Below are 24121 nucleotides of genomic sequence, written 5' to 3' on the forward strand. Positions count from 1 at the left end.
TTAAATGTAAAGGAAAATAGCATGTAACAGTTGATATACATCTTTCTTTCTACTTGTTGCTTAAATAATTTCTTAACCTTTGCTTGATTGCTGCTTTAGAAACGAAATCTTTTTCCATGCATTACAACACCAACATAAGTCTAATAAAGTTCTGTTGTTACCTTTAGCTTGTCAGAAAGATCTTTAATTTCATTTACAGCTCCATTGTACTTATTAGCTAACTCTCTTAATTCTTCCTGAGTCCTCTCATTCATTTCTTTCAGGTGAGTACATTCATCTTCTGTATTACTTAAACTCCGCTGTAAGAGAAAATTTGTATGGAACAAATGCAACTTTTGAGACTGATAAACCACCAAACATGCCAGCTGATCTACGTGTCCCCTCAAAACAATATATGCAACTGATCATATTTGTTTTCAAAGTGCTTTCCTCCTAATCATCAAGTCTAAACACAATAAAACGAGTACTGGCAAAAATACTACCCTCTGCAATAGTCTACTTCATAGAAATTATGTGAAGAAAGCTTCACGCATGTAGAAAAAAAACAACACACCTCAAAGCCAAATTAGTCTATGAAAATGATAAAGACTGATGGGAATAAAGAACTGAAATGTGCAATTCATCTCCATCATTCTCTTCTATGTTATTTATAAATGAATTTTTGAAGTTTCTCAGATTTTTTTATGCTATACTTCACCACACCTCTTATCCACCTGAAAATAAAGATTTATCTTAAGACAGATGGCTCCAAGGAAACTTTCTAGATTGTTTTTGGAACTCCATCATGTGTGCAAGCATCTCAGCTGAGATGCCTTTACTCAAGAGGCAGCTAGGTCTTCAGGAGGCAAGGAATGCTCCAGGACAAGTCGGCATCAGCTGGGACCAGCAGCACAGCTAAATGGCTTACAGTTTCCTCCTCATTACTCAAGATCTGTTTCTTCATTTGAATCACATTACAGACAGTAAACAAAAAAATACTCGTATTTCTCGGTAACAAGCTCTAACTTAGTATTCTTTCCTCATCATCAAAATAGTCCAAAACCACAATTCAACCAAAGCTGCATTTCACACTATGTTACTTAATAATTAAAGCACAAGTTTCAACTAGGAGCAAATATTTTTTCTCTGTGAAGGGGACAGGATGTGCTAGAGAGCACGCAAGGAAACTCCATACTGAGCTTAAATTAATATTTCTCCACTAAGAGTCAAACTGAAAAAAGAATAATGGAAGAGTCAGAGCATTCTTTTTTTAGAACAGGATTGGAAAGGAGGAGAAAGCTAGAAGCAAACATAGAACTCCAACCATTAACAAACCTGTCAACAACTATTACAATATACAAGGATGTATTTGACTCTCGTAAGATTACTTACTACAGCACTAACTGCACTCCATTCTCCATAAAGCATGAACACACTTCATGAACACTTCATGAACATGATAAAGTCCTCAGACATTTCTTGACCTTGATCACAGCAAATAAGAATTGAAAATGGAAATGACAGTGGAAAAGATAGCAATGAGAGCTATCATAGGGACAGAAATCCTATTTAAAGAAAGCATCCAACACACTGTCATCTGAAAAGCTCATTCTTAAGCAAGTTTTGAGCAGTTAAGCTTACATTTCCATAATTTTATGATTTAAACAAGGTCTAATAGCATTTTTTCCTAAAGCATGTGTTATTTTCACCCTCACTTATTTCCCAGACATACTAAATATGTTAAGAAAGCTTACTATTTTTCAAGAGTGGGAGGAAAAAAGCAGAGTTTAAAGATCCCCATTAACAGTTTAAGAGTAAGATTAGCACCTAAGAAATAAACAACTCTGTTTAATATACTGCAAGTGCCACAATATGACAGACATTGGCCTGTTACAGGCAATAAACATGGATCTAAGTAGCAGCAGTTGCAAGTATTTCTGTATTTCCAGCAAACTAGTTAAGAAGCATCAGTACCTCCACTTCAGACAGCTTTCTGACCACTTCAATCTTCTCCTGTAGGACCCGCCTCAGGGACTCTTTGGCTGTTGTCTCATAGTTGTGTTTGTCTTCTTGTAATGCTATAAGCTCTTTTCGTATACTGTCTTCTGTTTGATTCTGGACATGCAATTGAGATACAAAAAACATAAATTAATATTTTGCTGATAAAATATGTGAGATTGAGCTGAAATCTGTTCTATTCCAAAACGTTCAGCAGTTGCTGGTAGATGAGAAAACGTTGCAGGAACAAGGATTCTTGATACATCTGGGTATAAACCACCTGCACGTACAACAGCATACATCTGCAATTCTTTGATCATAGCAAAACTAATTTTTTGAGGCACAAAATAGTGACAAGCCTAGGAGTCCTAACTGAGTCCTACTGTGAGACCAACCCAAACTCTCTGAGGTCCCATTTGAGAGATCTCAGACAGGGCCTGCAAAAAAAAAAATATATCTCTATATATCTATATAACTATATTTATATCTATCTATCTATCTATATCTCTCTCTATATATATCTATATACATATAATCTAGGTAGTTGTGAGAAAGGAAAAAAAATGAAGGCATACATGGTCTGAACAACACACGAGTCAGGGCATTCTTTTTACTTTGCTTCTGAATATCAGCATATTTATAATGCCTTTTTTCAAATCCGTATTTGAAAAAAACACAGGGCTGACAGAGTGGTTGCTTCTCACAGATGACAAATTCCTTTTCTATATACGAAAAGAAAAACTGGTTTGGGCTCAAAAAATACTGATAGATAAACTTAAATTTATCTAAATTTAAAATGATTCCTTAAAATACAGAACAGCCCTACAATTTTCAAGCTAATCAGTACCAGAAGTACATAGCACAGTCCCATATGAGGAAGTTTGTGTTCAAACTGCTTTCTTTTCATTTCAAAATACTTCAGAAGAGCTATCTTTCAGTATTCTAGTATGGAGTCCTATAGTGAATTACTGACCTTTGAACATGCTTGTAACTGATTACCCATAACTTCTAGCCTTGATAGCAGCCTGTCTTCATCTATTAAAGCCTAGAAGAGAAGAAGTTTCACCTCATATTAATACTAGTCATGGCAAAATAAATAGACCATTTCAACAGAACGTTGTGTTTTAAGTAGTTCCAGTAGACTTCTGCTTCAGAATCACAGTATTTTCTATTTATCATGGGTTGAAAAGGACCATAAAAAAACATCATCTAGTTTCAACCCCCCTGCTACGTGCAGGGTTGCCAGCCACCAGGCCAGGCTGCCCAGAGCCACATCCAGCCTGGCCTTGAATGCCTCCAGGGATGGGGCATCCACAGCCTCCTTGGGCAACCTGTTCCAGTGCCTCACCACCCTCTGCGTGAAAAACTTCCTCCTAATATCTAACCTAAACCTCCTCCATCTTAGCTTAAAACCATTCCCCGCTGTCCTATCAATTCAATAATTACTTAATTAAATAATCAATAAATATAATCAAAAGTTATTTCAACCTGTAAATCAAACTTATTAAACACTGTCTTTTGCAAAGTTTGAGAACCACAAAATGCTTTTCACTCCTTAGTTTGTTTCCCAGGTCATTTAAAAAGCAACAGATACAATTTCTATTTTATATCAAGGGAAAGGATGCTTTCTGGTACCTGCCAACTAGTATCTGAAGCCTCTTGCGTAACAGCAAGTAGTCGCTGAAGGGTTGCCAGCTTCTGTTCCAACATTTGTTCCCGATGTAAGGCTTCCTACGATGAGACCAAGAGAGCCAACTGGTCAGTTCTGCTAGTGCAACTCGAAAACAGGAGCAATAGAAAATATACCAAATAATGCTAAATTTAAAGGAAAAAGTAAGTGTGAGCAGCACACATTGTCACGTATTCAAAACTTCCATAAAACCATTCCATTTTATTCATCCAGACTTTCATTTGGATATTTCCATTAGAAAACATTACCTTACAACCTCAGGTTCCCAAAAATGTTAATTTGTCAAGCATATACTGCACATGCAGAGCATACACAGCCAACAATTCCAAGACTTCTCAATAGTATACCCACTCTGAACTTCTGTCACTAATTTCAGCAATAAAATTGGTGTACCCACCAGAAGGCAGATCTGGCAGCTCCTGTGCACTGAGCTGCTAGTCCCTAAATCAGGTCACACAAAATAAATGCCATGCAAGAACTGCTATTTTTGTTTGAATTTATTTTGGGTCAGCAAAGAATTTTTAACAATTCCAGGATGCAAGAGTGAACAGACTGGTAAATAGCTCTGGATTTGCCCTCTCACGAAAAAGCATCTGCCTGAGTTGCTTCCTGCTGTTTCAGCAAATGTATCCACAATTAATGTGTCTCAAAAACCTCATAATTAATTGGAATAAAAATCACCATTACCATTTCACCTTGTATGAAAGCCATAGTTCATATTGCTCATTAAGAACCACAGAAGCTTACACAGAGCTACGTTATGTTCAATTGTAACACTTCTTGCACTGTTTCACTATAGAACAAGGTACTTAAGTGCTTTGCTCCTGTTTACAAACTGGAAGACAAAAATACACTTTTTTTTTTAATCAATCAAAGATGAAGTATTTAATAAGATAATGCTGCCATGGAAAAAAAAAATTACCTGTAGATACTGTGAAAGCTGAAACAATTCCTGAGAATACATACTGGGCGTGTTAGCAGCAACCTGAGAAATAAGAGAATTTATGAATCTAAATGTTTCCGGATCTTCCATTAGACTCCAATAAGGCAAAGCTTATAATTTAAATCCAGTCAGGAAAGTAAATTTGTTATCAAATTAATGGTGTTTTCAATCACTTTTATACTACTATCATTTTACTTCATGTTAACACAGAACTTCACCTCTCTGGACATGCTAATGCCTTTACAAGCTTTTGAAACAAAGTAGTCAACAGCTTCACCTCAGCTCAAACAAAAGACAATCTGGCAAAAGAAACAAGGTGCACAAAGGTGAAGCCATTCAATCCAAGGACAAATATAAACTGGGGGGGCAGGGGGGCTGGTATGCCCAGAAATGACAATTTTCTCATATTCCAATTCAGTGTGCCTTGCCTCCTACCGCTCAAGATTTCATCACGCCTTTTTCTGCTGACCTAACTCCATCACCTTCAGCATTCTCTTTGCCCTTATTTCACAGCTGGGGACTACCTGCAATACCTCAATGTACAATTGTTCTTGTGTTTCAGCACCATCACTTCACTTGGTTTTAATACAAATTCAATTAAAGAAAATTACACTATTCAGTGCCCCGTCTCAGCTAGGCTTAAGAAAGTCTGTTGTTTTGCCAAGTCTTACTTTAACTCTATACTTCTCCCAGTGCCAGAAACCATTCTGCATTGAGGGCTAAGGAGGTGGGGTGGTTTGTTGTTCCTGTTACCTACACTGATACCACTGAGAAACCATTTCCCACACAACTACACTACAGTCCCCAGCAGAACTTCTGCCCTCACCATGCACTCACACTGCTCACACTGACTGAAACCCTGACTTAAATGCAAATGCCACGAGACTGATGTCTTCATAAAGAAGCTTCCTTAATTTCTAAAAATTTTGGTTTTTGTACTGAAAATGTTGATTGATTTGAACCTTAGTCAATTCTTTTTGTTTTGTTTTGTTTTGTTTTTACAGGCTAGACAATCAAATAATGGACGCCTGTCCCAGGCGAGTAATACCTTTTAACACCTTCTGAAGAGGAACCCTACAGAATCAAAACTGAGTTTAACAACTGTGCCATGCTTTATTGACTTTACAGTGAACAGACCTGGCTGTATCTGTAAAGAGGAGTGCAGAGGTCTCTCAGTCTTCCTCTGAAATATACCAGAGCTCTTCCTAGCCTGCATCGTGCAACTAATCCCCCATGAGAGCAAGATAAAAGACAACAGACCTCATCCGAACACCAAACCATGAAACAGGATCTACTCTTGGTCCCACAGAACAGACCAAGTATCAAATTATGCAGCATCCAATGTCTGTTAATCACAGTCCATACCTGGAATTGAACCCTCTCAATAGCACTACGTTTTCTGAAGCCATGTTTCAGATGCTGTACTCCATCTATGAAGCCAAACTACCTTAAACATACACTTCGGTACTGCTGTTCCTTCCCTACAGAAATGACACTCAAAATTTAAAACTAGCTCAAATCAGTCCAGCAGGAAACACAGCTAAATGCAACTGGACTTCATGCTCACTTCATCTTTTTAACAAATCAGAAAACAACACAGGGTAGAGTAAGGTAAAAAACAACAAAATTACTGAATTACCTTATCAACAGGACTTGGTAATGGAGCATGGATAACACTTGAAAACAAACAAAAAAAAGAAAAAGTAAACACAAAGTATTTGTGCTACAGAATATCAGCTCACAAATCACCGTGCATTTCATAAAGATGCCTTGTGATGAATTTCTTCATGTGATAAAACTGAAGAATTTACAACGCAAGCATGTAAAAATGGTTAATAGTATGCTAGGGGACATTTTTGATTTTATAGAACTATTTTCAAGCTATAAATCCAAGATGTGTTCTAAAAATATATTTTACCAACTTTTACTTTGAGTAGTTCTTTTTGGATGTATAACTTCCATATTTGATATGTAACCATTTTAATAAGGCTTCCACCAACCTACATGCACAAAACAACACTCCCAGGAAGGCACCTGATCTGGTACTCTTGTTCACAGATTCATATGGAGAAACACAGTTTGGCAGCTTCCATGGCTTTGCACACTTGCACATTTTCAACAGGAATCAAAACTCCCTATCACACATTCCTAACGTTTTGTATTAGCACATGCAATTACACTGAAGACTTCCCATATTGCTCTATTTAGACCTAGTTTTCCATGAAATAAAATATAAAGCTTCATGCAAGCTTTCTGGATACTGATACTGTAAGAACATTTAAGTAATGAGAAACACAGAATTGCTGAGGTTGGAAGCTGATTAAAATTATGTTGGTTGCAATTATCAGTTAGTTACTGCAAAAAAACCAACCAACTAGTCTTTGTTCCAGTTACTCTTTGAAGTTTTCTCCAATACCAGCATGTACCAGCGCAGAGGAGTCTCTTGGAATTCTTCTCAGTTTCCAAATATTCTTTTATCCAACCTCACTCAATCTCCCCAGTGTCAGGTAAAGCTTACTTTCATTCTAACACTGAATAACTACACCATGAGGAAACATTACATTGCTTATCTGAAGAATATAAACAATGTTACATGTACACGTGTGCAGAAACAGAGATATTAGCTTCACTTTAGGAGAGCCTACATGCATTTAAAGGAACAGAAACAACAATGCCAAATTATAAAAGAGGGAAGGGGAATGGTTCATTTGCTTCATTTTGCCCCTGCATTTTTGTTTTTAATATTCATTTTAGTATCCTGAGAAACACAGCCAATCAGAGAATCCAACTCGGTAAGAACTTCTTTATGCTTTCAGAGCTGCCTCCATTTCTCAAAGTGACAATCAAATGACATTTATTTTTCATAATGCCTGCAAAAGAACCATGTTCTCAGTAATTTTATTTACTTGAACACATACAAAGAAACTGTTCTTAAGCCAATTTTAAATGTAATATCTATCAAATCCTCACTACACAGAGGTCTAATTTTGCCATATGCAAACAGACGCTTATTCTTACTCAGATCGCAATCGAGCTTCCATTCCATCTGGAAGAAACAGTTTGATTGTGGAGACTATACATCCATGAGTAACTGAAAAGAAACAAACAGCACATCATCATGATTTGTCACTATTCAACTATAAGTCCCGTGGTTAAAAATACGGCAACTGTTTTAAACTCTAAGGCAGGTGAACAAGAAAAGGCAAGCAAGCCTTCAAGCACTGGTGGCTCGGTCTGTCTGCGTAGATCTCCTCAGAGAATGGAAACTTTACCATGAGAAACTCAAAGAGGTCATGCTGGGTACTTGTTGCTGGCCTACCAAGCAGTTCCAACCCCGACGACTCCAAATGCACCAAGGCCAGCAAGACTTCTTTACTGCAGTGAGCTAAAGAGGTACGTTTGGTTTATAAAACAAGGGGGAAAATAACGCATCTTACCTGCGTTAATGGGAACACAGAAATAGCAACACAATAACGAGCGAGCTTTTTGACACGATTCTTGTGAACATATCCAGAGACTTCAAAGGTAACACATCTAATTTGTGCCACCAAACACTTCAACGTTTGGAACTTGCCAAGTGATCGCTATTCACAAACACAGCAATCAAAAGGGAGCGCAGAGAAAGAGTACATGAACAACACAGAAGCACATTCTCTTCAGCACAGCCAACACCAGCAGCATTCAGAAGGATGCCTCTATTGTGGGGGGTTTGTAGTGTGCATGTAAAGCACACTGCCTTAACAAGTGGCCTCTCCTTTCAGAGACAGAGCGTGCTTCCCGGGAACTGCATTTGGGATTCTCTGAACTGACAAAAGATTAAGAGGAGTGACTAAAAGAATAACAGGAGTAAGCAGTATCTGATCTTCAAGTACTCAAGATTCTTCACACATCAGGATTGATCCCTCTTCACAATGTTTCCCCATAATTGTACTGACACCAGTTCAGGAAATCCTCAAACAAATTACAGGGGAGTTTTGCTGTTCTTCCTCCTCCTGTGCAGTGCTATGAACTGTGAAGTGCATCTTCTTGGTAACATGGACAGAAAGATGGAAGCTGTTCCCAAAGCGCCACTGGATACAAGCATACGGCCCCTGATTGCCATACCTGAAGAACCTACCAACACTTGTGCTGCTCTACTTTCATAGTTATTAATATCAGTAAAACAGTTAATCTGGCTTAGTATAAAAAGGACAGAGTGTTTTAGGACAACAGTAATACTCCAGAGAAAAGAGAGAGGTCTTTGAGGAAGCTGCCATAAATAGAATCTAAAAATATGGGAGGGATGATCCAACTAAACAGAGCTTCTTCCTTGCGTTCAACACTAAAAGCTAAATACAACAGTGAAGCATCTGATTTGTTCCAGAACTGTGGTAAACTGCCCTGGTACAACATGAAGTGTACCTGCCAGGGAAGATCAGGCCCATCTCGAATTGGATCAATCCATGGGGACTTTTTTTTTTTTTTTTTTTTTTTTTTTTTTTTTGGCTCTGAGGTGCCCAAATAAAGGGTCTGCAATTCACAAATTTGCTCTTGACAGCACAACAAAAAGCAGCAGCGATATCATCTGTGGCATGCATGCAACACTCAAACAGCTTTCACATCTTTTCCTTTAAAGTATAGAGAGGAATGATTTCAGGAAGAAAGTAGGAGGGTACCAAAAACCAAAGCTAAGAGACAGCCTTAGTGCTGAGCCATGCGCTGGATACCGAGTAGCTCTGCCACAAGATAACAGGATTCTGAAGTTTTTCCCTTTAATACACTAAAAATAAATGTACTGAAAGCTTGCAGAAGCTTTTTTCATATATTAAAAAAACAAGCAAACAAAAAAAAAAGGAGAAGAGATAAAGGGGATTTAATAGAGAATATAAATAGTGCCAGTAAGAAGGTACTGTAGCATTTTGGTTGGTTTATGGAATAAAATCACAATTAAATCACACACTATCCTTCAGCTATCAAGTCACGACAAACAGAAAAAAAACAAAGCCTAAAGCAGAGGTACAGCAACATACGCGACGGTGGAATAGCGATGGCTGGCTACGGCAGCAGGGATCACCGCACCTCCCGTCTCTATCGTCAATCCCTCGAGGGAAGGCAGAGGGCAGAAGGCAGAGGGCTGAGGCCGCACGCCCGCGCTCCCACGCGCCCCGCACTCACCTCGGGCACAGAGGCTCGCGCCGTGCCGGCCCGGGCTGCCGCGGGAGCGCGGAAACGGAGCGGCGGAACCGGCCGGCTGCGCACGGCAGGGGGCGATCCGCGCCCGAGGAGCCGAGCCGGCACGCCGCGAGCTAACAGAGCGGCATCGGACGGGCGGCGGGGCAGCGCGAAGGGGGAATCAAGAGTTTGTGCGGTTTTTCTCTCGAAAGTACTCGGCCGTCCTCCAGCGGCACAGCCTTGCGCACGAGCAGCGCGCGTCCGCCGCCACGGGACGAAGGGCGCTGGCCGCGCTGCCAGCGGCTCACGGGGCGCCGGCTGCCCGCCACGCGGTGCCCGCTGCTGCCCACCACGCGGTGCGCCGATCCCGGCACCCGGGGGACCCCGAGGACACGGAAGCGGAGCTGGAGGGGGAACGGGCGGAGGGGGAACGGAGCGGGGCCGGTGCCGGGAACAGCAGCGACAAAAAAGGAAGCGGCAGCTGCGAGCCTCGCCGGGCCTGGAAACGGCTTCGGCTTCACAGCACAACTTGGAAGAACCGCCGCTTACGTAAGGCGTCCCGAACCAGCACATAGCGTGCCGCGCTCCTCGAGACCCGATCAAGATCGGATTTGCAAGAAAATGACTTCCCAAAAGGCAGCCCGAACAATGGCACGGAAATAAACATATTCCAGCGATATTTACACAAGTGGCAATTTACATAGGCTGTTCGTGCTGCCTGTCCGTAAGGGCACACGGCAAAGCGCCCAGATGCTTTCTGCAGGGGAAGCACCACGCAAATATCAGTATGCAAAAGGGCCTCCAAGGGAACCACTAATTTAAAACCGGCTTTCATGTCGGTGCATTATTATGAGATTGAGTTAACAGTAACATCTAAGATTACTGAAATGAACAGGGGGAGAAAAATGTGTTTGTCTGCATTCCAGCTGCATTCATGTGTAACCACTGTAACTGTGATGCAGCTGTTTCTTGCCCCTGCATGATGATACAATTTTCATTCATTGCTTGGGGAGGCACGGAGAGGGAAACACAGACCTCGCACGCTCTTCCTCATCATCTGGCTCAGCGCATCGGAGCGATGCTGAGGGCAGCTCCTATCTTCGAAGCTGGGTAGAGCAAAGGGAGGGAGCAGAACCAGATCGCTCAGGCACAGGGGCTGTGTCCTGTCACACTACCATAGCCATGGGGAAGAACTGCTACTGTCATTCCAATGAGCTTTCCACAGACTTTCACATACATTAATTGCAAATAATCACCAATAAAACAAATGAACTCCGTTTTTATCTTCTAAAAAAAACTTCAAAATTGTTCTAGGTCTAAATATACATGAACAAATTTGGCCCCTTTAGTGAGGACAGCCCCACTCAAAATAGTCCCAGGTTTATTAAAGATGTAAAGTATCCTTTGGATTTATTCCACATATACTGCTATTATTCATTAGTATTTGCACTTACATTATATCAAGTAACATTTCAAATAACTCCCAAACAATACCAACTAAACATGCAGGAATCCAAAACAAACAAAACCCCCCAACACTACGCATACATCCCCTGTACACACACACTCACACCGCACTTTCAAAACTGCTGAAAGTCAACTGAAGTGAGACAGCATTTGAACACATGGTGCCATCCCAGCTCTGCATTTCCATCCTATTGACATGCACATAAGCACCCACACAGCTGCAGAAGAAGGTGGCCCGAGGAAGCAAGCCAACTGAAAGACCTGGCTGAGTGGGAGGAAGGACAGATTCAGTGTTTTCAGCAAATCCATTTCTTTATCCAGTGTTCCATGCAGTCACAGGTCTCACTGCCAGCACAACGCAGGGAAAAAAAGCAGTAATGTTTTCTTTTCTTACAGTGGGAATACTATTTTTTTGCTCTTAAAGATCGCACTGCAGGAAGATACTGTAAATAAGCACACTGGAAAAACAAAAACAGGAAGAGATCCACACCCTTACCTTTCCGTGTGTTCTCCGTCACATCTACACCAAACTGGATGATGTCACCTGACATTATCTCACATGGTGGGCTCTCCTCAGACCCTCTACTCAGTCTCTGGCTATTAATAAAGGTACCATTACTACTTTTAGTGTCTTGAAGATAGAACTGCAAAAACAAACAAGAAGAACATTACATTACCTGGAGAAATAAAACAAATGTGTTGAAACTAATGTGTCAGTAAAATTGAATTTGCTTTAAAATACAGCTTGACACCCAGTGTAGATGAGAACTAATGCACTGAACTCAAGATATTCTCCTCAGGATGTAACACCTTCATATAATCAACAAATATTTTTATTTTTTAGTTGTTTGACACTACTGCCTGCATGGAAAGGATGAGATCACCTTGGCAATACCTTTTGCCACACGTAATAAGAATCTGTTCATCAATATGAGGATTTCAACTGAATGAGGCGAAGGTGCCCGAGTTGCACAATACAAACATGCTGTAGGGAGAGCAAGGACTGAAAGTGAAAAGAAATTCTTTGGAAGATGACAGGATTCAGAAATTATAATAACACTTGACTGAAACTAAGGAAAACAAAATTAGGATGCTTTTACTTCTCAGGGAAACTAGTCCACACCATTATGTTAATCCTAGGATCGATTCATCGTCAGGTACCTTTGTAAATATCCATTTGTAGAGTTAATTAAATTCTAATAGCAACTTACTGCATCTTAAGTGGCTTATGACACAAGGGGAACTGCACAACCTAGGAGAGGCCACCTGGCAAGTGAGTCACAGCTGAGACCTGATCAGCAGGCAGCATAAGAGAGGGACTGCCATATTATTAGGCAGCCAGATGCAGCTGAAGTGGCCCATGGGCAGAACTTCAACGTGACAGTGGTTATTAGAGGATCCTTATGGGATCAGGAGTCCCTGACTTCCTGCACCTGTAAGGAAACTCATCAAGTAGAAGGTGGGAGGCCAAGTGCTGCCTCCGGAAATGAGCATATTCCCATGTCTTACCCATAAAAGCAACTCAAGATATTTTGTTTGAGGATTCAATAAAGAAAAAACGTTTTTTAATGTTATCGTGTTATACATAAATATATATACATATATACATAAATATATATACATATATATACACACACACACACACATATATATACTAAAAACATTGAAGGAAAACTTAGGCTTAAAAATGATGAGACCAGCAGTATACTTTTCCAAACCTCTTGGTTTGAAAACCATCTTGGAACATGACTTGAAGCACATGATACATATCTGACATGCTTATCTTAGCACCTGACAGCTTCAGTGCAATTGGGTCCACAGGATGGGACTCAATACAGCAATCGAGGTGAATGCCAAAGCAGGCAAACTCAGCTAGATGGAGGTAATGACAGAATGAGAAGCAACACATGAAAGACTTCTACTCAAGAGATATGCCTTTGATCTTTAAAAAAAAAAAAAAAATTGATTAGTCATATGTCCATCAGAATGAAGTATGGACAGATCAAGAAATATTGGCTGTTTTCACTGCATTAATCATCAGACCCATCCCCTCTAAACAGTACTCTGTGTTACAAAATATTACATATTAGTATAAATAATAGTTACATGGCTTTTGTGACAGTTATAGGTTTAAAGTCAATCAAATTAATTAGCTCATTAGTTTACTTGTCTGAAAGTATTCCACCCTCATGGTTGAGTGCAGAGAATTATTTTTACTTCCTGTCTGCTTTCAATTAGCACTCTGCTCCTTTTGAAAATCCTTCTGTTATGAAGAAGTGAGTCACAGGCAAGGAGAAACAAACATGCTTATGCATACCTACCCCACCCTTTTCTTTCCTATACATAATACCTGCCTCTTAGTCCTCTACATTTTGGATTCATGGCTGCCAATATATTTCTGCAGCACCCACAAACGGGGTACTGAGAAGATAGCACAGAAAAACACAGAAGTTACCATGGAAAAGGAAATGCAACACACCATCAGCAACTCACAAATTCCATGTGGAACAACAGAAGTGTAAATAAACAGCTATAATAAATACACATTCCATTTTATATTATCACATTGATGTCCATCTAAGCGCACACTACTAAATTTCATCATGTATGCTTTAGAAAAGCGTTGCTGTTAAAATGTCTTCAAGTCTTTATAAACAGGATTAAAACTTTACTCCCTGCATCTAGCAAAGAAATAATAGCACCAGCAGCATGTTAACAAGCTGGTGTCTAAGCAGAAATGCACTGACTTCAGCACTTCAGAAGGTTTCAGCCATCTCATCCTTAATGCAGCAGTTGGCAAGCAACCCACAGCTTTGGTCGCTTCCATGCAGTAAATTTACATGTTACTGCCAGCCTACTTTCATTAGCTGCCTTCATCTTTCCCAAAGAAAAAAAAAAAAAAAGTTCTTTATAGGATCCTGAGACAGACACTCACTTCTGTACATTAACTACAATTTATGGCAGCATACTGGTATTTAATACAGCATTATGTACTCCATGTTCTAGGTAGGCTCTCCAGTTTGCACAGCGCCTGCTACCAGCAGCTGTGTAACGAAGGCATTCCTGCTCATAGTGCATACTGCCCAGCTCCAGCAGCGGTGCATTTCAGCCCCGTGCTCAGGGCAGTCACACCACCTCCACGGCCCTACTGGCTCAAGCACTGTTAGCCCCAGCAAACCAGTTTGGAGAGCTGACGCAAACTCTGCTCATCCTGGTAGTGCCAGAACAAAGGGCAGTACGTGCCCTAATTACACCTGGTTGCGTAATTCACATCTCCCTCCAGATCAAACTAAAAACTCAGCCCTCTGTGCCTTACATGAAGGCTGAGTGTAGCTGGGGCAGGTGAGGGCAGAAGCTCTGAAGACTGTTAAAGAATTACTGCATCTTTAATTAACAACAATACCTATGGCTCAAAGGGTTCTTTCCCCTCTGTCGGAGGCAATGTACAATTATTTAAGAAGTTTACTTTCCAGTATTTTATATATATATAATATATATATATATATAAATACATAGTATTTATAAAAATACAGTATTATTATTTTATATATAAATATATACACCATATATTACATTTCCAGTATCTGCTTTCTCAGACAGAAAAATAAATTCTATTCCATGTTCTAATTTGGTCATTTATGTTTTCACAGTTGTTTGCATCCTCTCTCATTTATACCTTGTTAATAAACTCACTTAATTGTCCTTATCATGCTGCTTCCACAAAGTCTAAGATGTTATTTTGAAGTCAAGCTTCCCCAGGACAACGCATATTAGTTAGAATCCTCCTTAAGGGACTTCCAAAGTATTAGATTTTTGTTTCCACGGTGCTTTACAAGGTATTCTTGTGGTATTGATCATATTTCAGGTTTCTGCTGAGCTTTGCAAACTGAATAAAATTACCTCCTCTTCTTTGACCTACGTGACAGAAACACCTTACACCATTTTTAGGTCAATGACTCAGAGTACCAACAACTTGCAAATCACAGCCTGCATTTTACTTCTGTGCAGTCAGAGAGATATGAGATGTATGCACGGACAGTGCATGAATTCTTGGTGATATCAGGGAATTAGACAATCGCTATGCTCCAGACCGTAGCTTTACATATGACATGTAGGAGAATTTTCAAAGAAACAAAACCAAGCCAAACAAACAACCATTCTGCTTATAGCTTCTACTTAACTAACATGCTATTTCCAAGAGGGAGGCTTAAGATAACTCTCTACCTAGCCAGACAAGTGAGAAAGTGAAATGTTGATTTCCGGCTTTTTTTGTTTGTTTTTCCCCAAGCCGTGTGCAGTTCTGTATAGCATGAGACATTTCTGAAGGAACTCAAAAGGCAAACGTTGGGCTCAGAGATGCATAGGAAATCTTGAAAAGAAAGAAGCACACTCTTCCAGTAGCTTAATTAATTAATTCAGTTTAATTACAGTACAAGGGTAGACCAACAGATCATTTTGCTTTAACCTCTTCCTACAAAACTCGCTTTTAGCAAGCACTCCCTCCTTAGCCTTCATTTTAATTGCATTCAGCATTTCTTTCAACACACCGCATTACATCACTAAGGATCAATCCAGAAGATCAACATGAAGCTCCAGAATTAGCGCAATAAAGAATAAACTCATGATTAACTCACTAGTTTAACATTTTAGCTTTCTCAGAGCAAGATTAAAATCTCCAGAACCAGCTGTGTATGGCAACTGATGGCACATTCAGAAGCCCAAGGCAAGATTTTTCCTGCTGCACAGCTGTTGGCTACAGCACAAGGTAAAGATGGAGAATAAAGACTTCACAAATAGGACAAAAAGAAATCAATGCTTAAAAGGTGTTCAATAAATGAGTTATTGATCATTCAAATAGTGGACTTTTTTTCCCAAAAATTCTTACAATAACCACTCCAAGTACAACACAATGTACAAAAACACCCCCAAGCCTCTTTTCCAGGCTGGAAATACACCAGTACTGCAGTAGGCTGCAAGTATAAAAGGGTGATGGTTCTGATTCACAGAACATTTGCAATCACTGCATAAAGCCTCCCTTTTCCATTTGAAGAGTACATTACTGCTGCTCCATCAACTTGAAGCATCTGTTCAGGACAATTATACTGAAAATCATAGAGAATTACTGAAGAACACAGATGTGAGATTCACTTCATTCATGGAATGAAATCTACATCTGTAAATGCAGACAGGCTGCAGCATATGCTTATATGCCAGCCTTGTTCCATTGCTACATTGTCAAGTAAGCAAGAGGCACTAAAATGTAGGCCATTGTCTCCTTTACAGAAGTCAACCATCAATACACTCTATACATTTTCACTGCCTCGGCTATTGCAGATATGAGTCTCCAATTTCAGGATCTATGTTACTGTTAATTTCCTCATCTCTTATCTCCTTTGTAAAAAAAGTATGTACAACTACCAGTGCTTCAGAGCCCTGTTTTACACTCTCAAGGCATCAGTTTAGTCCAGGTGAGATGAGCAATCATTGAACAATTAACACTGGTAGTACAAATGCGGTGGACTAAAGCCAGTACTCCCATGTAGCAAATAAATGGGGATCTAAAAATTGCAATACTTCAACACAAAATTGATCAAGACACAACTGTGTGGACCTGTCTCATACTGAGTATTCTATTAAGAGGTGAAATATACTGGTTTTGCACAATCTCAATTACAAAGAAAGATCTTAGAGCAAGACATAATGGGGTCAAACCAATACAGCCAACATTTATCACACTGCAGCCAAAAGGTTTCTTTTCCCATGCAGTTCGTAGGTCACCTTACATTCCTTCAAATATTAACACTGAGTATTTTCTGAATGTGGGAGCAGCAGTTCTGTTAGCAGTGCTAACACACTGTGCTAACCACAACAAATTCCAGGTTGATCCTTTGCCTGTAAGATAGATAACAGAAGTTCAAATGCTAAATTATCTCCAGATTCAAATGACTGAGTTCCTCATTCTGGTCTGCTTAGACACATCCTAAATTCCTTTCCACTCACTTGACTAACTCCACCCATCTATCAAGGAAGTAAAAGTATTTTTCTCCATAAGCAAGCATAATTCACAGGGTGGGGTGCATAGAGCAAAACTGCTTTTCTGTTTAGTTTTGTATTGGTTAAACACGTGGATCTAAAAGCTATTTGCTCACTGAACGACTTGGAAACAAAACCGGTGCTTTAATTTGTGAGATCTCAGCAGACCAGTTCTGAAATGATTCTAGCCACCCATGGCAGGCACACGCTGTGAAATTCAGCGTGGCAGAGGAAGAGCAGCCTACTAGCAGGGCCTGGGGCAGGAGGGAACAGGGAACGTGCCCTTCTGCTGACCGACAGCTCCGTCCTGTTCCCACCTTGAGGGTTTGTTGACGGCACTGCCAGGACAACCCTGCTGCCCGCTCATACCTGTTGTCAAGCAAAATAAACTGTAACAGTAAAAGCAGCTTCGTGCCAGCATAACTGAGCCTGGTTATAAACAGACAACCTTTTCTGGATGTAGCTGAAGTGCTCTGAAGTATGAATCGCTTTGCTGCTTGCCATGCCATGATAGCTTGAGAGCTCTCAAATTCACTGCAGGCCCTGTGTTCAGCTCAGCTTTTGTTTGCACGATCTCAGCCGGCTTTGCCTGAAATGGGCACAGGGCTGTGTGGGGCTGGGAGGCCAGGGAGGAGGAAGCACAGCTGGGACAGGGCAGCACCAAGCAGCCAGACCCCAACAGCTCCACCTGTGCTCAACACACAGCCACAGGTTATTCTCATGTTCTCGTCGGTATCGAAAGGTCACCTTTCTCAACAAAACAGAGCAAACATTTCCACGCTGAACCCATGAATGGTTTGGTACAGACCCTTCTTTTGACACACTGTGTCACAGCGCTTACTTTAGCAACTGAGTTCTGAATCTACACCGAACAGAATTTTCAATAATGATACACTGCAAGTTTTCATGCATGCACAAAGACCAAACAAAACCACCAACCACATTACAGTGTGTTTACAGAGGAAATACCGCCTCCATGTCAGGCCCATCACACAGCTCAACTGACTTACTAAACCAGTATTAAACCCCCATGTTTGCCAGCAGCTGTAATGATCTGGAGAAGGAAAGCTCAGGACTCGAGGTGACCACTGTCAATAGCACTGCACAATAGTACCCACTGCTGCCCACAAAATCTGCTTTGAACCAGGTAAATTCAGAAATGGGATGACAAATATTTACTTTACAAGGATATATATTTTTTTCATTTCTATTAGGAAAAACTCATTGTTAACAGAAATGCTATTAAAGAGCCTTATAGAGCCTTAACAATACTTTGTAATTGCTCAGGTTTAGAATAATCTAAGTGGAACTTAGAAGCATTTTATGTCAATAGTTCACGCTATTTATTTATTATCAAAAACTTTCAAGTCATATTGTTGTATTTCCATATTAAAAAAAAAAAAAGTTGACAGAAGATGGCTAAAAGTTTAAGTTCAGGATCTCAAATCACAATCCAAGCTCTCTAGATTAAAACAAAACTTCACAGTCACCATTTAAAGCCTGTGGATATAAAGAAAAGCCCAAGGACGCCAGCAAAAGCTTGCTGTAATTGTGCATTGCTGCCTACAGCCCCAAAGCAGTCCCAGCCATCTGTCACAGTCACAGCACCTCTTGTGACCGAGGTCCTCCACACAAATGGCAGCAGGTGAAGGAAGCAAGGCAACACCCTCAGCCCAGCTGGCTGCTCCTCACCCATCACATGGCAGCAAAGGCCTGACTGCAGGGAAGGCCAAACGCCACAAAGCAGTTTCAGAACAGCTACTATATTCGGTTTGCCTAGTTTGGTTTGTAAATCACAAAGACCTGGGCTAAACAAGAGCAGGGTTTCAGAGCTGGTTCCTAAGCCACGGCCCCACACCTCCCATGGCAGCAACAGCACTGGAACGGTGCAGGCAGGGCTTACAGCACCAGCGACTGACCTCGGGATCTCAACACTGGAATGTACATCTCACAATCAGGATTTGAGGTCATCTCAGCACTCAGCACTCTGAAATTGGGGGTCCATTTAGAGAACAATAAAAACCTGCATCACGTGTGCTTGCACAAACTGAACAAATTGCACGACAGATCCTGGAACCTAAAAAATCCCATGGGTCAGGGCAGAGCTATATGACTGTCATTAACCACTTACAGGTGTCTTTTACTTACTTTAGCTCAAAAAGGAACCATCAACACTCAAAACACTTGGAACATAAACTCTGGAAAAAAGACAGAAGTTACATGGAAAATTACATTTCACACAAGACCGTGATAGGATAACAACATCAAGTGACAGCTCATACCAGGAGTGGTGCTTTTACTCTAGGGCTGTGCTCTCATCCCTAACTTTGCACAAAAGGTGCTTAAGCCTGGGCTTTTCTGTTATTATTATTTGAACTGGAACCAACAAGAACAGAATCACCACCATGGAGGCAGGTTACCCTTGCTAACCCAACCGCCCTCCCACTCCTCTCACAAAGCTGCTGACACACTATTGACCTCACACACTACTTTTAGAAGCAATTTAAATCCAGTTCGAGAGTTGTGAATTTAACACTCCCCAATAATAATCACATCCTGTAACTGTAAAAAGTAGTAAAACTCCCCATCATAGAAGAATGACTTCTGAATGCTCTTTTTTACACTGTAACACCTCAGACATCAAAATTCTGTAATAAGCATTCACGTAGAAGACTGCTGTTGAAGGATGTGATATGACACAATCCCAGGCACCGTGCACAATATCATTGCTTTTACTGAATACAGATTTCTGTGGTGAGCAGACAACGCAGAATAAATGGTTTAAAAAGGCAGAAGTTATTCAGCAACACCTCCCCATCCAGACCACACAAGTGATCCAGAGATGCACGTGCTGTCCAAAGGAACAAGATGATAAGATGCTCCAGAAAAAAGCCTTTTTTAACCCAAAATGTGAGAACAGCATGTAAAAATAGGTCTCTCTCCATCAATGTCACTAGTTTTGATGCAAAAGGCTATTTTTAAAAAAGATGAGATCTAGAGGAAGAGTTCTAATCGAGAAGTAATTTGGTTTATATATAGCTGACTGACTCGCTACAGTAAGACATCTGTCACCATAGTTACTAATTACTAGTCTTTAAAATACCTCTTTTTACTTAACTTTTTGTCCTTAGGTTTCACAAGAATTCCCAAAAATCAGCCTTCTGCTACAAATGCTGGACGGCTTCAAAACAACAAGAAAAAAATTCAATTAATTATCTTCACATCTGAATCTTAAAGTCTGTCACCTCACATACATTGTGCCTTGAAACCTCCTCTCGTAAGATAATCACAGAATAGATGAAGAACACTGACAGCCTCAGAAAAAGGGATGCAATTCCAGTCTGAAAACAGACAAAGCAGAAATGTTCCTGCCAAACACTCCCCAACTCACTGCTCATTTTAATGTCATTTTCAAGAGAGGAAAAAATAAATAAATTTCCATCTGCATTCCACCCTAAAGATGCTGAGATATTTTAACGCATTTTGCTGCTTTAAGTGCTACTTTAAAATAAATGAACAATAAAGTGCAATTCTCTGAAAAATTATTCACAGCATCCTGAGATGTTCAAGTTGACTCATTAGAATACAAAAACAAAGAGACTTATTTTGTATTATTGCTGTCATGGATGACAGTATCCTATACAACATACAGGTACTTGGAAGAAGCCTCTATAGCTCTGCATTACCTGGCCAGCGTTAGGGACTTGTACTAATGGATTAAAGCAGGCTTTCCAGAGGATATTGTACTTGTTGCCATGTAACTTGTTCTGCTCTACTTCATTAAGAAAGTTCATTCTCTTATTACACAAGTCATGGTGTTGGCTATGTATCATTGGCACTGATTACTCTGTGTAATTTACATCAACTTCTATCACCATGGCACACAGACTTACCCTGGGGAAAACACACCAGCAATGCGCCTTTCTGACATGCTACAGTGCTCTCTATGTTAATCAATTATGGAAATACAGTGCAACTCAATATGACTTTACAGTAAAGAAAAAAAAAGACTCAATAGGCCACTACCCAAAAATTCAGACTTCTTTAGGATGGCCACTTAAAATAACACAAGAGCTCCAATCTGCAGAACCTTGCGGAAATATCCAATCGTGATGCCCTGGCAGGAATACTTCCCTCTAAAACCAGACTAAAGCCAAATACTGCTGTTTGCTGTAATAAATTTAATGGGAGTTTGACAACATGAAATACTTCAACTTTGAAATAATGAAAGTAAATATTATCACAAAGTGTACACAGTCCCAAAGACTGTTTTTGTAGGAAGCATATATCCAAGTACAATAAGCCAAAAATTATTAGCTCTGCAAAGAGCAGGTTCCACAACTTATTTTCAAATGTATGTTCCTAAAAGTCTGTGGTTTCTTTTACCTTCATTTGCCAAAAGCACCCTTACTGAAATTCTGCACTAGGAAAAAAATCATGAAATTATTCAGAGAATTAAAATATTCCTAAATTCATGATCAAGAGGAAATGATTACACACTCGACAGTTATTTTCTCTGACCAACTCAATAATAAGTATGTTGGAGTACAAGATGTAAAATGAAAGTTAAAACCAAAATCCTGCATTCTTATCTCAGACCACAGCAATGAGAAGCGTAACACAAAAGGGGAGGTTGGTCATGTTTGGACACAGCTTTGCTCTAAAACCAGACATAAGGCACAAATCTCGTCTGGTCTTAAATTTGAAGAGGCTGACATTAGTAAAGCTTTGCACTAAGAGAAAATAAACCCAAGGATCCGTAACACTTACTAAAAGAAACGCCGAATTGTTTTAGTGAGAAAACACTGGGGGACAGGCAGAATTGATAGAAAAAGTAGAAAATGAATGAAAGAAAGGTTTAAAAAATGATTTCTTCAAATACCAACAGGATCTTGCAGTGCAGACTATTAGGACAAGAAACTAAACGCTAACATTAACTATTTTTCCTGCTTCCTCAAAATTCCTGAAGTAATCAGGCAATTCGATTATATTTTAAAAAAATTACCAAAAATTGAGATTTTAGTTTAGAAGTTTAATTGAATTCCTATCAGCAATTATATTTTTCAGTTGCAAGCAAAATGGAAACAACAGAAACCAACAAGGTTATCCAACAGCTCACCAGATGAAGAGCCAGACGAGAAAATCTCCCCTACGGAAGCAATGAGCAGAAGGCAGGAGGGCAACCCATCAAACTCAAACTCTCAGCACAGTCCCAGGCGTTTGGAGGTCGGCACAGTACTGCAAAAGCTGCCTAACTATCTTGCACACACTGAAGTTTCTCCCTTTAGTTAATCATTACATTGACTCTCCTCTGCTCCTCTCTTCTCACGTGTTCGCTTTTTAACTGTATAGAGAATAAAGAGAGTATGTGCTGCAACTACTGTAACCTTTCCCCATTTTTATTCCTTCCACGTAAGGTACTGCTGTGTTTACCTACAATCCTTAATTCCATAATACTGCTGTTTTATGGCAGCAAGACCTCCCAGTGATCACACATACAGATAAGAAAAAAACCAAAACCACATCAGATCCCACAAACGCTTCCAAACACAAGCATGGTGTGGTAAGCAGTTTTCTCCATAATACTGTATAAAAACTTATAAAAACTTGATGAACTTACAAAAGAAGCTGTCTCCCTTTTAGTAAGGGACAGATTCCATCTATAAAGACTGAAATGTGACTTCTGCACTGCTTATCAATGTCAGAGCAGGCCTACTTAAGTCATCACTCTGTCGGCAGGAAATCCTTGCTCTTTGTAACCAACATCACCTGCTCCCAAAATATGAGAGTTTTCAAAAAGAAACTGTTTGGCTGTAGTTAGCTGTAGTTAAAATGACTGTACTGAGAATCTGCTTAACGCTACAGTGATTAAATTCAACACGGCCAATAAAGATGCAGAAGCATAAGTCCTAATTCAGAAGCACAAATGACTCTGAGAATTTTAATCAAGGCAAATCAGGTGTTTTTTGTAGCAAGACCAGAGCACAAGTATTTCCACAGTAACTCACGATAGCATGGTGAGTCCATTGCATACATCATGCTGAAAACAGGGGCCACCAGAGTCCTTCACTCCTGTTTTTCTCAGAACTCCTCTGAACTGGGCAAGGATCAACACTTATTTTTATTTTTTTTTAAAGTACTAACTTAAACTTATTTTCATTCTGTGTTTTGAACTTCACCATTCCGTACAGACAGCAGATGTAATTAACTGGGAGCAAAACAGTCAGAAGGGTGCGGCTCCACTCAAAGACGGAAAATTCATTTTCCAGATAGAGGAGAAATTTGACAATTGGGAGTTTATTTGTACCGCAGGCATTGCCAAGCCGTACCTCCAGCAAAGTGAGAGTGAACACAGGCCAGGAGGGAGCCGTTGTTTACGTGCAGCTCACTCTCGGGTCAAGAAATATGAAGCAAGCAGCAACTAGAAGCTGGTATTCACAAAACAAAAGGCAGATTATTCTGTGTTCCTTTGAGATCTATGAGTGGGCAATAACAGAAGTTTAACATTCTTTTAAGCATGAGGAAAGACAAGCATGGAGCACGTGTGTGCATATCGGGAAGAGTCTTCCAGCAACACGACGGAGTAGGAGCAGATTTTGGATAGGTGATGTTGGGGCGCCCAGCCAGGCACTGCAGCACGGCCTTCTGCCTTGGGGATGGCAGAGGGAGTGCACAGATGTGACATGTGCGCTCAGCAGCACAGCAGTGACTCACCAGTTATACTGGACTTAGTCAAGGGCAAAAATCACATACATGGTACCTCGGGTTTACAGATTAAAAGGTTTGCAAACGTGGCAAAACTTCCCAAGCTAATTACTCCAGCACAGCTTCCCACACAACGCCTCTCAGTGCCTTTTCCT

The 24121-nt window shown here is 40.2% G+C and overlaps 1 protein-coding gene across 18 annotated transcripts in view; it reads right to left on the bottom strand.

Annotated features, from left to right (window-relative positions):
- The window catches only part of LOC122162915 (sarcolemma associated protein), a 76003-nt gene that overhangs the window by 34803 nt on the left and 17079 nt on the right, over positions 1-24121 (bottom strand). For 16 of the 18 annotated variants that reach the window (XM_042823683.1, XM_042823691.1, XM_042823685.1 and 13 more), the window contains exons 2-9: positions 11725-11872; positions 7629-7701; positions 6250-6286; positions 4590-4652; positions 3613-3708; positions 2951-3022; positions 1954-2094; positions 162-299 (exon numbers count right to left, since the gene is read on the bottom strand). In XM_042823683.1, coding sequence (XP_042679617.1) covers positions 162-299; positions 1954-2094; positions 2951-3022; positions 3613-3708; positions 4590-4652; positions 6250-6286; positions 7629-7701; positions 11725-11872 — 768 coding nt within the window. Of the gene's footprint in view, positions 1-161; positions 300-1953; positions 2095-2950; positions 3023-3612; positions 3709-4589; positions 4653-6249; positions 6287-7628; positions 7702-11724; positions 11873-19409; positions 19476-22380; positions 22519-24121 lie in introns of those variants that run through there. The other 2 variants (XM_042823699.1, XM_042823700.1) reach the window with 2 other exon arrangements.

Source organism: Centrocercus urophasianus, unplaced genomic scaffold (genome assembly GCF_019232065.1).
Source record: "Centrocercus urophasianus isolate 14NV4802_14NV808 unplaced genomic scaffold, USGS_Curo_1.0 seq_22, whole genome shotgun sequence".
Lineage (NCBI taxonomy): Eukaryota > Metazoa > Chordata > Aves > Galliformes > Phasianidae > Centrocercus > Centrocercus urophasianus.